Source organism: Mobula hypostoma, chromosome 14, assembly GCF_963921235.1.
Source record: "Mobula hypostoma chromosome 14, sMobHyp1.1, whole genome shotgun sequence".
Classification (NCBI taxonomy): Eukaryota; Metazoa; Chordata; class Chondrichthyes; order Myliobatiformes; family Myliobatidae; genus Mobula; species Mobula hypostoma.
The window spans coordinates 25,364,768-25,379,717 of NC_086110.1; the positions used below are offsets into that span (position 1 = coordinate 25,364,768).

At 41.4% G+C, this 14,950-nt stretch overlaps 1 protein-coding gene across 1 annotated transcript in view; it reads right to left on the reverse strand.

Annotated features, from left to right (window-relative positions):
- Positions 1-2,443: 2,443 nt before the first annotated feature.
- lpcat2 (lysophosphatidylcholine acyltransferase 2) overlaps positions 2,444-14,950 on the reverse strand; it is a 91,028-nt gene continuing 78,521 nt past the window's right edge. Inside the window, exons 13-14 of the mRNA XM_063067436.1 lie at positions 9,879-10,020; positions 2,444-4,195 (exon numbers count right to left, since the gene is read on the reverse strand). Coding sequence (XP_062923506.1) covers positions 4,008-4,195; positions 9,879-10,020 — 330 coding nt within the window. The 3' untranslated portion in view covers positions 2,444-4,007. The remainder of the gene's footprint in view (positions 4,196-9,878; positions 10,021-14,950) is intronic.

Consider the following 14,950-nt stretch of genomic DNA (forward strand, 5'->3'; position numbering starts at 1 on the left):
TGAAATAGGGATAGGGGAAGGGAGGGGGAGGGAATTACTAGAAGTTGGAGAATTCTATGTTCATACCAAGGGGCTGGAGACCACCTAGACGGTATATGACGTGTTGCTCCACCAACCTGAGTTTAGCCTCATTATGGCAGTAGAGGAGGCCATGTATGGACATATCTGAAAGGGAATGGGAAGCAGAGTTGAAGTGGGTGGCTACCGGGAAATCCTGTCTGTTGCGGCGGACGGAGTGGAGGTGCTCAACGAAACGGTCCACCAATCTGCGTCGGGTTTCACCGATGTAGAGGAGGCCGCACCAGGAGCACCGGATGCAATAGATGACCCCAACAGACTCACAAGTGAAGTGTGGCCTCACCTGGAAGGACTGTTTGGGGCCCTGAATGGTGGCAAGAGAGGAGGTGTAGGGACAGCTGTAGCACTTACGCTTACAGGGATAAGTGCCGGGTGGGAGATCTGTGGGGATGAACGTGCAGATAAGGGTGTCGCAGAGGGACTGATCCCTGTGGAAAGCAGAGAGGGGTGGAGAAGGAAAGATGTGCTTTCCTCCACGCATCTGCTCCCAGAATGAGGCTTTCCGTTCCAGAACATCTCAAATGTCCTCTTTCTTTAATCGTGGTTTCCCTTCTACAGTCATCAATGATGCACTCACCCGCATCTCCTCCATTTCCTGCACTTCGGCCCTCACCCCATCCTCCTGCTACCACAACAGGGATAGAATTCCCCTTGTCCTCACCTACCACCCCACCAGCCTCTGGATCCAGCACATTATCCTCTGCAACTTCTGCCACCTTCCACAGACCCCACCACTAAGCACATCTTTCCCTCTTCACCTTCCACAGGGATTGGTCCCTCCGCGACTCCCTTATCCTCACGTCCATCCCCACAGATCTCCCACCCGGCACTTATCCCTGTAAGTGTAAGTGCTACACCTGTCCCTACACCTCCTCTCTTGCCACCATTCAGGGCCCCAAACAGTCCTTCCAGGTGAGGCCACACTTCACTTGTGAGTCTGTTGGGGTCATCTATTGCATCCAGTGCTCCTGGTGCGGCCTCCTCTACATCAGTGAAACCCGACGCAGATTGGCGGACCGTTTCGTTGAGCACCTCCACTCCGTCCGCCACAACAGACAGGATCTCCCAGTAGCCATCCACTTCAACTCTGCTTCCCACTCTCATTCAGATATGTCCACACATGGCCTCCTCTACTGCCATGATGAGGCTAAACTCAGGTTGGAGGAGCAACACCTCATATACCGTCTAGGTGGTCTCCAGCCCCTTGGTATGAACATAGAATTCTCCTAGTAATTCCCTCCCCCTCCCTTCCTCTATCCCTATTTCACTCCGCCCCCTCCCCCAGCTGCCTATCACCTCCCTCGTGGTTCCGCCTCCTTCTTCTACTACCCATTGTTTTCCTGCCTATGACGTCCCTGCTTCCCCTCCCCCACCCCTTTGTTTTTCAAATTACTGGTTTTTCAACTGAACCTACAAGCATTCTTCAAATCCTTCCCCCTCCTTCTTTCTTCAGTCCTGATGAAGGGTTCCTGCCTGAAACGTCGACTCATCGTTTCCGCTGACGCTGCCCGACCTGCTGAGTTCCTCCAGTGTGCTGTGAGTGTTGCTTTGATCCCAGCATCTAGAGATTATTTTGTGTTCTTTGGTTTATTCTATTGCCGGAATAATTAACTGATATACTGTATACTCTGAAATACATTCACACTGTTTAAAGGTATAACTCATTAGATTATACAATAGGTTCCAGGTTGAATAAAAACACAACACAATAAAAACTCAACTGATACAACCTAAGTGATCGTACATGCACATTTAATTACATACATAGGGGCATTCTGGGTTATAAATGAACTTTTGAAGATATCCTACTTTTTGGAACTGTTTCCATATGCGTGTAATTTAAAGGATTCTCAAGATAAAAATAATAAAAAATATTTCATGGCACTCATTAAAGACTGGATTGGGCAATACCAGGGTAATTATTTAATGAAGTGGAGGAATTATAACAAGTGCAGGTAGCTTGATACAATACGAGTTATTGTAGAAAATAATGTGTCTGACATGAAGAAATCAGTTTATGGACAGCTCTCTGGAATGGAGTTTGGGGACTGACTGTATTGCATATATGCTATGTTCCTGCCTTTTTTTCACCTTTCAGCTGTTGCACCAAACTCATAACCTGTGTGTTTCAGTGACATTTTTCTAAGACAGCATTTAACTATTACCACCATACTTTCAAGCAACATAGAAATTCACAGGAACATAATCACAAACTGGAGGAACTCAGCAGGTAAGGCAGCATCCATAGAAATGAATAAACAGTCGACATTTCAGGCTGAGCCCCATCTTCAGGACTGAAGGTTCTCAATTCATTTACTGATTCAGATGCAGAAATCACACACTAAACAATCAGAGTAAAATCACCGAAGTATTTATTTACATTTAAATCATATATTATTGTTTAGTTTCTAAACTTTGAACATTGCAAAGCAGCATCATTATGCAATAAAGCAAGGAAAAGTAACGTAAGTGGTTGTTAGCTTTGTGAACTTTTCCAGTAAAAAGCCTTCAATTCTTTAGTAAAAATTAGCCCGGAATGCTTCACTTAACAATATCTTTTCATTTCTTGAAAACTCCTCATGAATTTATGTAGTACCAACATCAGTCACAAAGTTTTCCTATTGACATGCTGCAATTTAGATATGAGCTGTTAATATAACTTGATTTTGCAGCATTTCCCCTTTAAAACTTAGTCAATCCTGCTTTATGATTGTTTTCTAGCTCCCAATAAATTTGGGATGTAGCTATGTTTTTTAGGAGAGAGAATGATTTTGAGATCAATATGCACACAGAAAAATATGTTCTAAATATGAGTCTGCTTTAAAAGTCAATAAGCCCTGTCAAAACTCAATAAACACTGCATGATAGCTTGGGTTCTTCTTTACTCTGTATCCGTGAGAGTTACCTTTTGTGAAATTGAACAGGTGATTTGGCAATGAGAAACTAAATGAATTAATGAAAATATATTTCTTGTCATTATAAAAGAAAATGTAGGTTAATCTTGGTTTGCTGAGGTATAGTTTATATGGTACAGCTATCTACATCCATTTTTTAAAAAAAGTTTTCAATACCAAAGAATATAGAGAAGAACTAAAGAGGCTGGCAATCCAATTCAGCAGTCAAGAAATACCTTTGCTGATCTTGACTTTGAGTATAGCTGCAAACACATTTTTAACAAAATTGATCTTTTCTAATATATATTAATTTGAGTAGGTTGCTCAGATTAATTTGTTGTTCATTTATATTATCTACCTACAATAATTAGGTTTTTTTGCATAAAGGCACAATAACATCATAACTGAAATGTGAGCCAATTAAACATCAGAATAAAACACGAAGAAGTTATGATTCATTTAGTCTATTTAAGAGTAGGATCTGGACTTGTATTAAATCATAAAATACTGAAATTTCACTGAAGCTTATCAATGAAAACTTGTAAATATTCTGTTTGCTCATTGTTCATATGAAAAGTCTTCAACTGCTTCAGTAGCAATCTCAGCAATTCCCTACTGAAACCCTTTGATTTACCTCTCCACCTCCAAATGCCTTCTCAAAGTTTTGGTGAAGCTTTTGATAACGCTTCCTAATCCCTACTCAGCATTTAATTTTTGTATTTACTTATTTGCCGAAAAGCCGTAGAATTTGTTAAAATTATTATATACTGTAAATGCAAGGTTCTGACTTGTTTTTAATTTAAACAAAATGAAATTAAAATACTCAGGAAAAATGTTGGTCTTTCTGTGTGCATTTGATTAAAAAATGCCAATATATGAATAGGAAGAAACATCACAGATGGTAGAACACCATCACTTTGTACAATAACAAATTAAAAGCTGGCATATTTTACTGCAGGAATCTCAGAATTCTGCCAAAAAATAAAAATTGAGATTTCGCAACTCCTTCTCAGAATATAATGCAGTAATTCAAGCTTAGTCTTCTTTTTTGTCAGAGCTGTTAAAGCTATCATCAGAAGCAACTGGCTGCACTTTATTTGGTTTTTCTAGATCATCGTCATCAGTATTTGATGTCTGTGATGATAAGTACTCCTGAAGGTCGAAGTATGTGGTAAACAACTTGGCATATTCTGGGCGTCTCAGAGCAAACTCATGGAATGTTTCTAGGAATTAAAAACAAATGCTTCATTAGAAAATGATTAATTGTTGCAAATTTTTATATGAAAATCAGAAAAGCATTTAACACCATTTTATGCTCATAAATCCCACAAAATAAGAAAGCAACTCACACACAGCTGCAACTTGCATTGTACCTTTGGTGAAACAATGTGAAATGAAAACCAAAACCAGATGTACAATTCTAAATATTGAATGCATAGGCATTTTTCACCAAGAGGCTGAAAATGGCCAAATATTTTTGTAATAAAATTCTAGAGACACAAGACTCTAAATATAAAATATTAACGGAAAAACTTGTGATTTTCAAAACTACTTTAGTCATTGATCTCAAATGAAAACATTGATGTAACAAAATGATTCGTGGTTGGGGAATCAATGATATATGAACATACTGTATGTTTAATTAACAGATGAAAGAGGACTTTGATGTGAATATGAAGAGCCTTCACAAACACTCAAATATTGCTTCATGCACTTCATCTCACAGCTATCTGGACTATTCCTCTTCTCACCCTGTCTCTTGCAAAAACACCATCCCCTTCTTGCAATTCCTCCATCTCCGCCGCATCTGCTCTCAGGATGAGGCTTTTCATTCTAGGACGAGGGAGATGTCCTCCTTTTTTAAAGAAAGGGTCTTCCCTTCCTCCACTATCAACTCTGCTCTTAAACGCAACTCCCCCATTTCACGTACATCTGCTCTCACTCCATCCTCCCGCCACCCCACTAGGAATAGGGTTCCCCTGGTCCTCACCTACCACCCCATCAGCCTCCGGGTCCAACATATTATTCTCCGTAACTTCCACCACCTCCAACGGGATCCCACCACTAAGCACATCTTTCCCTCCCCCCACCCCGCTTTCCGCAGGGATTGCTCCCTACCCGACTCCCTTGTCCATTCGTCCCCCCCATCCCTCCCCACTGATCTCCCTCCTGGCACTTATCCGTGTAAGCGGAACAAGTGCTACACATGCCCTTACACTTCCTCCCTTACCACCATTCAGGGCCCCAAACAATCCTTCCAGGTGAGGCGACACTTCACCTGTGAGTCGGCTGGGGTGATATACTGCGTCCGGTGCTCCTGATGTGGCCTTTTATATATTGGCGAGACCCGACACAGACTGGGAGACCGCTTTGCTGAACACCTACGCTCTGTCCGCCAGAGAAAACAGGATCTCCCAGTGGCCACACATTTTAATTCCACATCCCATTCCCATTCTGACATGTCTATCCACGGCCTCCTCTACTGTAAAGATGAAGCCACACTCAGGTTGGAGGAACAACACCTTATATTCCGTCTGGGTTGCCTCCAACCTGATGGCATGAACATCGACTTCTCTAACTTCTGATAATCCACTCGTACCCCATCTGTTATTTATTTTTATACACACATTCTTTCTCTCACTCTCCATTTTCTCCCTCTGTCCCTCTGAATATACCCCTTGCCCATCCTCTGGGTTCCCCCGTCCCCGCTTGTCTTTCTTCCCGGACCTCCTGTCCCATGATCCTCTCGTATCCCTTTTGCCAATCACCTGTCCAGCTCTTGGCTCCATCCCTCCCCCTCCTATCATTTTGGATCTCCCCCTCCCCCTCCAACTTTCAAATCTCTTACTCACTCTTCCTTCAGCTAGTCCTGACGAAGGGTCTCGGCCTGAAACGTCGACTGTACCTCTTCCTAGAGATGCTGCCTGGCCTGCTGCGTTCACCAGCAACTTTGATGTGTGTTGCTTGCTTCATGCACTACTCCCTGACAATAGCTTGTCCTGATTTTCTTTCAAACTGTTACCACAAGCCAAAACAACCAACACCTATTGGTCAACTGACAACCAATCCCAGGCTGATTTTCACTGATTGATCCTTGTTCCCATCAATATCTCAAATGTTCTTGGTCAGGTGCACAAAGGCAGCCACACAGATCTCAGTCATTCAAGCCCAGAACTGCAGTGTGGGTCAGAGTATATCGCAGGGGCAAGACCTCTGGGTATAAGGGCAGATTGTCAAACAAATGGGGAAAGTGCTGTATATGGAATTATCGTAGTCAGACTTCGCTGGCATTGCTACATCAACTAGTAGTGGCCATGTACTCCTAAAGGCACGTTTGTCGGGCAGATCATCAAACACTGACATGGACCTTAATCTCCTCCTGGAAGGATTGGATTTACCCCAGCCAAACCAACCACCAGTGCCAGCACAGCCACAAGCACCATCGTAACAAGAAAGTGACAGCCTGCAACCACTGAGGACTAATCACCAGCATAAGTCGGTTGTTCCAATCCAAGTCAATTCTCAGCTCAAATCCTACAGGTAATCATCTTCAAGAGGGTGGTGTGATGGTCAGTCAAAACAATGAACACCTATTGGTCAACTGACAACCAATCCCAGGCTGAATTTCCCTGACTGGTCATTGTTCCTATCAACATCTCAACTGTTCTTGGGTAAACTATTTAAATAGTCGTGCTTTGAGATGTACAGTTAGGTTTTGAGATTTTTGTAGTTGAGCGGTTTTATTGAATAAAGGGGTATTTTGAGCTCCAGCTTTGTCATATGTCCTGACCTCAGGTTTCATCACTAGCTGTCAGTGAGTGAACACAACACAAACTGAACAAAATAGAATGTGGTTATTTTAAAAGTGGTTAGGTTAATCATAATTTGACATGCTATTGAAATTATTGTTATAATTTGAAGAATGTTGCTACTTTTAGTAAAATATTTTCTCTGTTTATTGGACTTGAGGATGATTAGTGAGAATATAAAATGACATGTATTTAACAGTATTCATAGAGTCACATTTCAGCACCGTGTTACAGGAAGTCTCAGGTAAGTCAGTTCCAGGAAAATGACTGATCAATGCCCAAGAAAAAAAAGAAATATTTTAAGGAAAATATGATTGCAGTTTGATAAAGACATGAGTTACTCTTTTTAGCAGGGAATGATGTTAAAAGTGAAAGTCTGCCACAAAGCAATAATCATTGTATTTGCTCCAGATAGGTGATGTATTGGGAAAAAAAACATCACAAATAAGCTGACAGCATAGGTTAGGGTAGGGTGGGGTGGGGCGGGGTGCCTAGGGGAGGGAGAGGGAGAGAATTTACAACATAATATTTAAGGTCTCCTTTAAAATGCTCTGAATATCAATGGTGATACGATAAAGCTTCTGCACTTGGAAAATCAGGGATAAATCAAAGATGGTCAGCATGGCTTTGTTAGTGGGAAAGTCCTGTCTCACCAACTAGAATTTCTCAAAGAGGCTACAGAATGCATTTATGAGAGCAATGAAATTGATATAATTTACATGAAATTCAATCAGCCCTTTGACAAGATCACACTTGGGAGTCTAAAGGTAAGAGCCTATGAGATTCAGAGCAAGTTGGCAATGGCTTATGATGGAAGGTTATTTTTGTGATTGCAACCCTGTGATACTGATGTGCTACAGGAATCCATGCTGGGATTTATGTTGTACTGTATATGTTACTACTCATTATATACAATAATAATTTGGATATTGAAGTAGGAGGTATGATTAATAGGTTTTCAGATGACTGGAAAATTGGTGATGATGTTGATGGTTATCAGAACTGTTCAAGACTACAAGATAGTATTGAGGAATTGGTAAGATGAGTGGAGCAATAGTTGATGGAATTTCTTTCTGCTAAGGAGAAGTTGAAGTACTTCAGGAAGATGAAGAAGACTCAGCCACACAGTGAATGGTAATGGGGGGGGGGGGGAGCTGAGAACAGAGGACTTTGGTGTGAACTTTAAGGAAACCTGAAAATGGTTGGGAAAGCTTATGTGATACTTAGCTAGGACATAAAAGTCAAAACGAGAATGTAAAACTTTATAAAACATTAGTTAGGAGTATGGTGTACAGCTCTGGTTGCCGTATTCTAGGTAGGTTGTAATTTGCACTGGTCAAGGTTCTACAAAGATTCACTACGATTTTTTTTGGGATGAAGTGTTTCAGTTATGAGGAGTGACTTATGAGGCTGTGTTAGATTTCTAAGGAGGGTTAGGTGGCTATAGACACCTGAATGAGGTATACAATTGAACTGTGCAATACACTGAGTATATAGTAAGGAACCTTTCCTCATCATTATCATCAAAATTATGTGCCCTGCCATTTGACGTGGGCAATCATGGTCTATCCATGACCATGATTATTCTTGGCAAACTCTTCTACAGAACTCGTTTGCCAGTACCTTCTTCTGGGCAGTGTTTTACAAGATGAGTGACCCCAGCCTTTATAGATACTCTTCAGAGATTGTCTGCCTGGTGTCAGTGGTCACATAACCAGGACTTGAGATATACACCAGCTGCTTATGGTAGAGACGTATTAAATCAGTGGGCATAGATTTCAAGTAACTGGTAAGATCTTTAGATGGGATCCAAGGAAGATTATTCCACTTAGCTGTTTACAATCTGGTGGAGAGGAACGTGATGATAGGCACTCTCACAAAATTTAAATACTGCCAAGATGACCATCTGAATCACTAAGACATAAAAGGCTAAGTGCTGGAAAAGGGAAGTAATATAGATGGGTTTTTGATTATTTGGATACAGTATATGCTATGGGTCAAGGAGCCTATTTTTATTTTGTACGGCTCCACAAATTCTGCTGAAAAATTCTTTTTAACAATAATGGACTTTTGGACTGTCAAGGTTTCTACATTCAACATGGAAACATTTATTAAGGGAGAGATATGGTGATCTGGTCACCTTTACCCAGAATTGACATGAACAATTTAGGAATAGTTCCTATTACAGATGTTTTAATGCTTCAGAATTTTGATGGAGTACTGTATAAATGAACAGAATTACTCCTAAAAAGATCTTTTCAACAAACAGGCACCATCTTTATTTGATAATTAAATGGAGGCATTGTTTGCACACTCCAAGAGCTGATCAGAAATTTCTGAATAAATTTACATAAAAGTTTACTGAAGTTACAGCAGCATATTGAACTAATGTTTTCAATGTGCTGGGTTATGAATAGAGAAAATCTCAAAATTTCAGAACAGAACAAAGCCATCCACTCTATTTGCCAGTGTGAGGAATGCTAAGTACTGCCAAAAGCATGAAGATATCAAAATAGGCGGTGTGGTTGATAAAAAACCCCTGGTGACAAGATGATTCCAATGAATTCTTCAGGTGAGTACAAAATAAAACATTCAGAATACAATTTGAAGAACTGGAAGATAATACATTTCCGAGAATAAACAAAGCAAAGGAGTTCACATAATGTGAATTCGAAATCCCTGTACCTCACCATAGCTCTCAAACCTTTCTCACACCACACCTCTCACCATCACTATTATGTGTTCAAAAACTTTGACCTGCTAAAGTATGGTGCTCTAATTGTGGCCCCTTGTTGAAAGCTAAATACAACTTTCTGCCACATGTGACTATACATTCAGCTGCCAAGTCCCTCAATTCTGAAATTCTATTCCCAAGTCACTCTACTTTTCCACCATAATTACGAGACTTTTTTTAAAGTTACCTTTTTGACAGAGCTTTTAGTTAGGTTCCCTAAAATTGGTTTGGGACAAATTTGCTATGTCAATAGTAACGTATAAATAGAAGTTTGGCGGGGGGAAGAGTTGGGAATAAAACCAATCACAGAGGAATAAAAATACTCTCTCATTACTAGAAACTGCAAAATTAACATTTACTTACCATATGAAATCTTCCCAGAATTATTTACATCAATTATTTTGAACAATTCAGAAACATCAAGATCATGCACACTGAATGCGGATCGTAAGAGATGGGAGAACTCATCTTCAGTTATATATCCATCTCCGTCCACGTCAAACATCTGAAATATGAAGTGAGGTAATTCTAATATATTTATAATCTACAAAGAAATGATTTCACCTTTTTGGCAATGTGACTGTAAAGTTGAATTTTATGACAGAACCTAATGACCAAAGTTAATACAAGTGACAAATGAAAATAACTCAAATACAATCAAACTAAGATTTAGCCCTGTCTTTTTTAATGAATGAAAGAAAAATCGCTTATAGTTAACCTCAAAGAAAATTATCCCAAAAAATTAAGTGATGTGGGAATTTTACAAAGTACAGAGGTTCTGCCTTAACTCAGAGTAAGGCAGAACCTGAACTACAAAATTGTGAGACACAGCGATTCTGCAGATGCTGGAAATCTTGAGCAACAAACATAAAATTCTAGCTGTCAGCAGCATATGGAAACAAAAAAAGTCTTGATGAAGGGTCTCAGCCCAAAACATGTACTGTTTATTTCCCTCCATAGATACTGCCTGACCTGCTGAGTTCCTCTAGCATTCTGTGTTACTAAATTTTGAAACCTTTTTGAGGGAATTACAATTCATGTATGTAATATCAGTTTTAAGTTTAGAGAGTTTACAAAATTATTAAGCTATTTTTAAAACCTCACCCAACAGAAAAGTTTGAAAATACTTCAGTTGCTCTTGTGAAGATATTACAGCAGCTTCTCAAGTGTTAGCACACTTGGGTTTGTTTAATTGATAAACATCATAAACACCTATTATGGTGTTTATGATGTTTACCAAAAATCATTACCTATGGAAATGACTCAGAAAAGGTGTAGCTCAGGTGGTTGATGGTTGGGTTGAGTCGTTCTCTGATCTTGGCAATCCATTTGGCATCATTACCTATTTTCCAATTGGCTTTCTTGTCCTGGATTACAATCCATGCACTGACAGACACAAGTGATTCAAGGCTGTGCCAGCATGAGCTGGATGGCTTCTGGTCATCAGACCGAGGCTTAGTTCTGTGTTCTGTAATTGACTAGCACACAATGCAGAACAAGGGGACTTTGCTACATTTGGCTAACTCATCTGTAGTTTGGAACTTATTTGAAGCTGGAAAAAGTAAATTATGTTGGACAACATGACAAATTACAAATCATAATTTGCAATAGATTTGAATATTGGCTACATTTAGTACAAATTTAAATAACTTTCTTCTGATAGTAAACACTACAAATTTCAAAATGCATCAAACTTTCAAGGAACAAGCATGAAGCAACAACTGAAGTGGCCAGATTATTAATAGCCTGCAAGCCTGGGATAAGTCACTTGCCATCAAGAAACCCTTAATCCATTAGGAGTAAACCTCCTGTAAGAATATTGTGCTCCAAAGCATAGTGAATGACACTGCAGGTTCACAATGGCATGCAGTTACTGAGTTTGTCAATCAGGATGCATTCTCTCAAGTTTTCATCAGGTCACTCACTTCCCTTAATTGAGCTGAACGTTATAAAACAGCACAGAATGAGCAGTAACAATGAATCAATAGCAACAACTTCCAGATTTTAATGTTTAATCCAAGTGTGCGCTCCAATGCTGCTGTCAGTTTTAGTGTCATAAAAGTAATCACTATTTGGTACATCATCATCACAGACGCAAAACCCAGGCCAGTGCATCTTACTTGCTGACTTACTTGATGTCCTTCAGCTTGTTAGGGAAAGTGAAGTGGTGATAGACAGGAGCTACAGAGAGGTAGTCATCCCAAGGCTACAGGAGACAGATCAATGAGTGACTGTGGGCAGAGGGAATGGAGAAAGTCAGATAGTGGAGAGCACCCCTATGGCTGTCCCCTCTACAATAAGTGCTCCATCTTGAGTACTGTTGTGGGGGGGGGGGGGTTAGAAACGACATACCTGGGGGATGTAACAGTGGCCATGCCTCTGGCACTGAGTCTAACCCTGTGGCTCAGCAGGGCAGGAAACTAAAGAGGATGGCAGCATCATAAGGGATTCTATATTTAGGGGAACAGATGGGCAATTCTGTGGACATGAAAAGGAAACACAGATAGTAGTTTGTCTACCAAATGGCAGGGTGGTTGCACTTGAATCCAAGGGGGATCAATATCCTTTTAGGCCAGTTTGCTTGAACTGTTGGGAGTGGTTTAAACTAATGTGGCAGGGGGATGATAATCAGTATAATAGCACATAGAATAGTACAGCACATTACAGGCCCTTCAGCCCACAATGTTGTGCCGACCCCCAAACCCTGCCTCCCATATAACCCCCCACCTTAAATTCCTCCACATTCCTGTCTAGTAATCTCTTAAACTTCACTAGTGTATCTGCCTCCACCACTGACTCAGGCAGTGCATTCCACGCACCAAACACTCTCTGAGTAAAAAACCTTCCCCTAATATCTCCCTTGAACTTCCCACCCCTTACCTTAAAGCCATGTCCTCTTGCATTGAGCAGTGGTGCCCTGGGGAAGAGGCGCTGGCTATCCACTCTATCTATTCCTCTTATTATCTTGTACACCTCTATCATGTCTCCTCTCATCCTCCTTCTCTCCAAAGAGTAAAGCCCTAGCTCCCTTAATTTCTGATCATAATGCATACTCTCTAAACCAGGCAGCATCCTGGTAAATCTCCTCTGTACCCTTTCCAATGCTTCCACATCCTTCCTATAGTGAGGCGACCAGAAATGGACATGGTACTCCAAGTGAGGCCTAACCAGAGTTTTATAGAGCTGCATCATTACATCACGACTCTTAAACTCTATCCCTCGACTTATGAAAGCTAACACCCCATAAGCTTTCTTAACTACCCTATCCACCTGTGAGACAACTTTCAGGGGTCTGTGGACATGTACCCCCAGATCCCTCTGCTCCTCCACACTACCAAGTACCCTGCCATTTACTTTGTACTCTGCTTTGGAGTTTGTCCTTCCAAAGTGTACCACCTCACATTTCTCCGGGTTGAACTCCCATCTGCCACTTCTCAGCCCACTTCTGCATCCTATCAATGTCTCTCTGCAATCTTTGACAATCCTCTACACTATCTACAACACCATCAACCTTTGTGTCGTCTGCAAATTGCCAACCCACCCTTCTACCCCCACATCCAGGTCGTTAATAAAAATCACGAAAAGTAGAGGTCCCAGAACAGATCCTTGTGGGACACCACTAGTCACAATCCTCCAATCTGAATGTACTCCCTCCACCACCACCCTCTGCCTTCTGCAGGCAAGCCAATTCTGAATCCACCTGGCCAAACTTCCCTGGATCCTATGCCTTCTGACTTTCTGAATAAGCCTACCATGTGGGACCTTGTCAAGTGCCTTACTAAAATCCATATAGATCACATCCACTGCACTACCCTCATCTATATGCCCGGTCACCTCCTCAAAGAACTCTATCAGGCTTGTTAGACATGATCTGCCCTTCACAATGCCATGCTGACTGTCACTGATCAGACCATGATTCTCTAAATGCCCAGAGATCCCATCTCTAAGAGTCTTTTCCAACAGCTTTCCCACCACAGACTTAAGGCTCACTGGTCTATAATTACCCGGATTATCCCTACTACCTTTTTTGAACAAGGGGACGACGTTCGCCTCCCTCCAGTCCTCCAGTACCATTCCCGTGGACAATGAGGACATAAAGATCCTAGCCAGAGGCTCAGCAATCTCTTTCCTTGCCTCGTGGAACAGCCTGGGGAATATTCCATCAGGCCCTAGGGACTTAACCATCCTAATGTATTTTAACAACTCCAACACCTCCTCTCCCTTAATATCAACATGCTCCAGAACATCAACCTACTCATATTGTCCTCACCATCATCAAGTTCCCTCTCATTGGTGAATACCGGAGAAGTATTCCTTGAGGACCTCGCTCACTTCCACAGCCTCCAGGCACATCTTCCCACCTTTATCTCTAATCGGTCCTATCTTCACTCCTGTCATCCTTTTTTTCTTCACATAATTGAAGAATGCCTTGGGGTTTTCCTTTACCCTACTCGCCAAGGCCTTCTCATGCCCCCATCATGCTCTTCTCAGCCCCTTCTTAAGCTCCTTTCTTGCTTCCCTATATTCCTCAATAGACCCATCTGATCCTTGCTTCCTAAACCTCATGTATGCTGCCTTCTTCCACCTGACTGGATTTTCTACCTCACTTGCCACCCATGGTTCCTTCACCCTACCATTCTTTATCTTCCTCACTGGGACAAATTTATCCCTAACATTCTGCAAGAGATCTCTAAACATTGACCACATGTCCATAGTACACTTCCCTGCAAAAACATCATCCCAATTCACACCGCAAGTTCTAGCCTTATAGCCTCATAATTTGCCCTTCCCCAATTAAAAATGTTCCTGTCCCCTCTGATTCTGTCCTTTTCCATGATAATGCTAAAGGCCAAGGAGCGGTGGTCACTGTCCTCCAGATGCTCACCCACTGAGAGATCTGTGACCTGACCCAGTTCATTACCAATCACTAGATCTAGTATGGCATTCCCCTTGTCGGCCTGTCCACATAGTGTGACAGGAATCCGTCCTGTACATACTCAACAAACTCTGCTCCGTCTAAACCCTTGGAACTAATCAGGTGAGGATGAGCCAGCAGGTTTACAGGTAGATAATTAGTATGTAATATGAATATAAGGAAGGACAAGCAATGATTGAATACCACTACAGAGCAGAGTTAAGTTGTAACACAGAGGCAAAATTCATCAGGGCGAAGAATGCAGGACTTAAGGTGTTGTGTTTAAATGCATGTAGCATTTGGAATAAGGTGGATGAACTCATGGCACAATTAGAGATTGGCCGGTTGTGGGCATTACTGAGTCGTGGCTGAAAGAAGGTCATAGATGGGAGTTTAATATCAAAGGATATATTTTGTATCGAAAGGACAGGTAAGAAGGCAAAGGCAGTGGTATGGCTCTGTTGGTAAGATGTGGAATTACATCTTTAGAAAGAGGTGACATATGAATGTTGAATCTTTG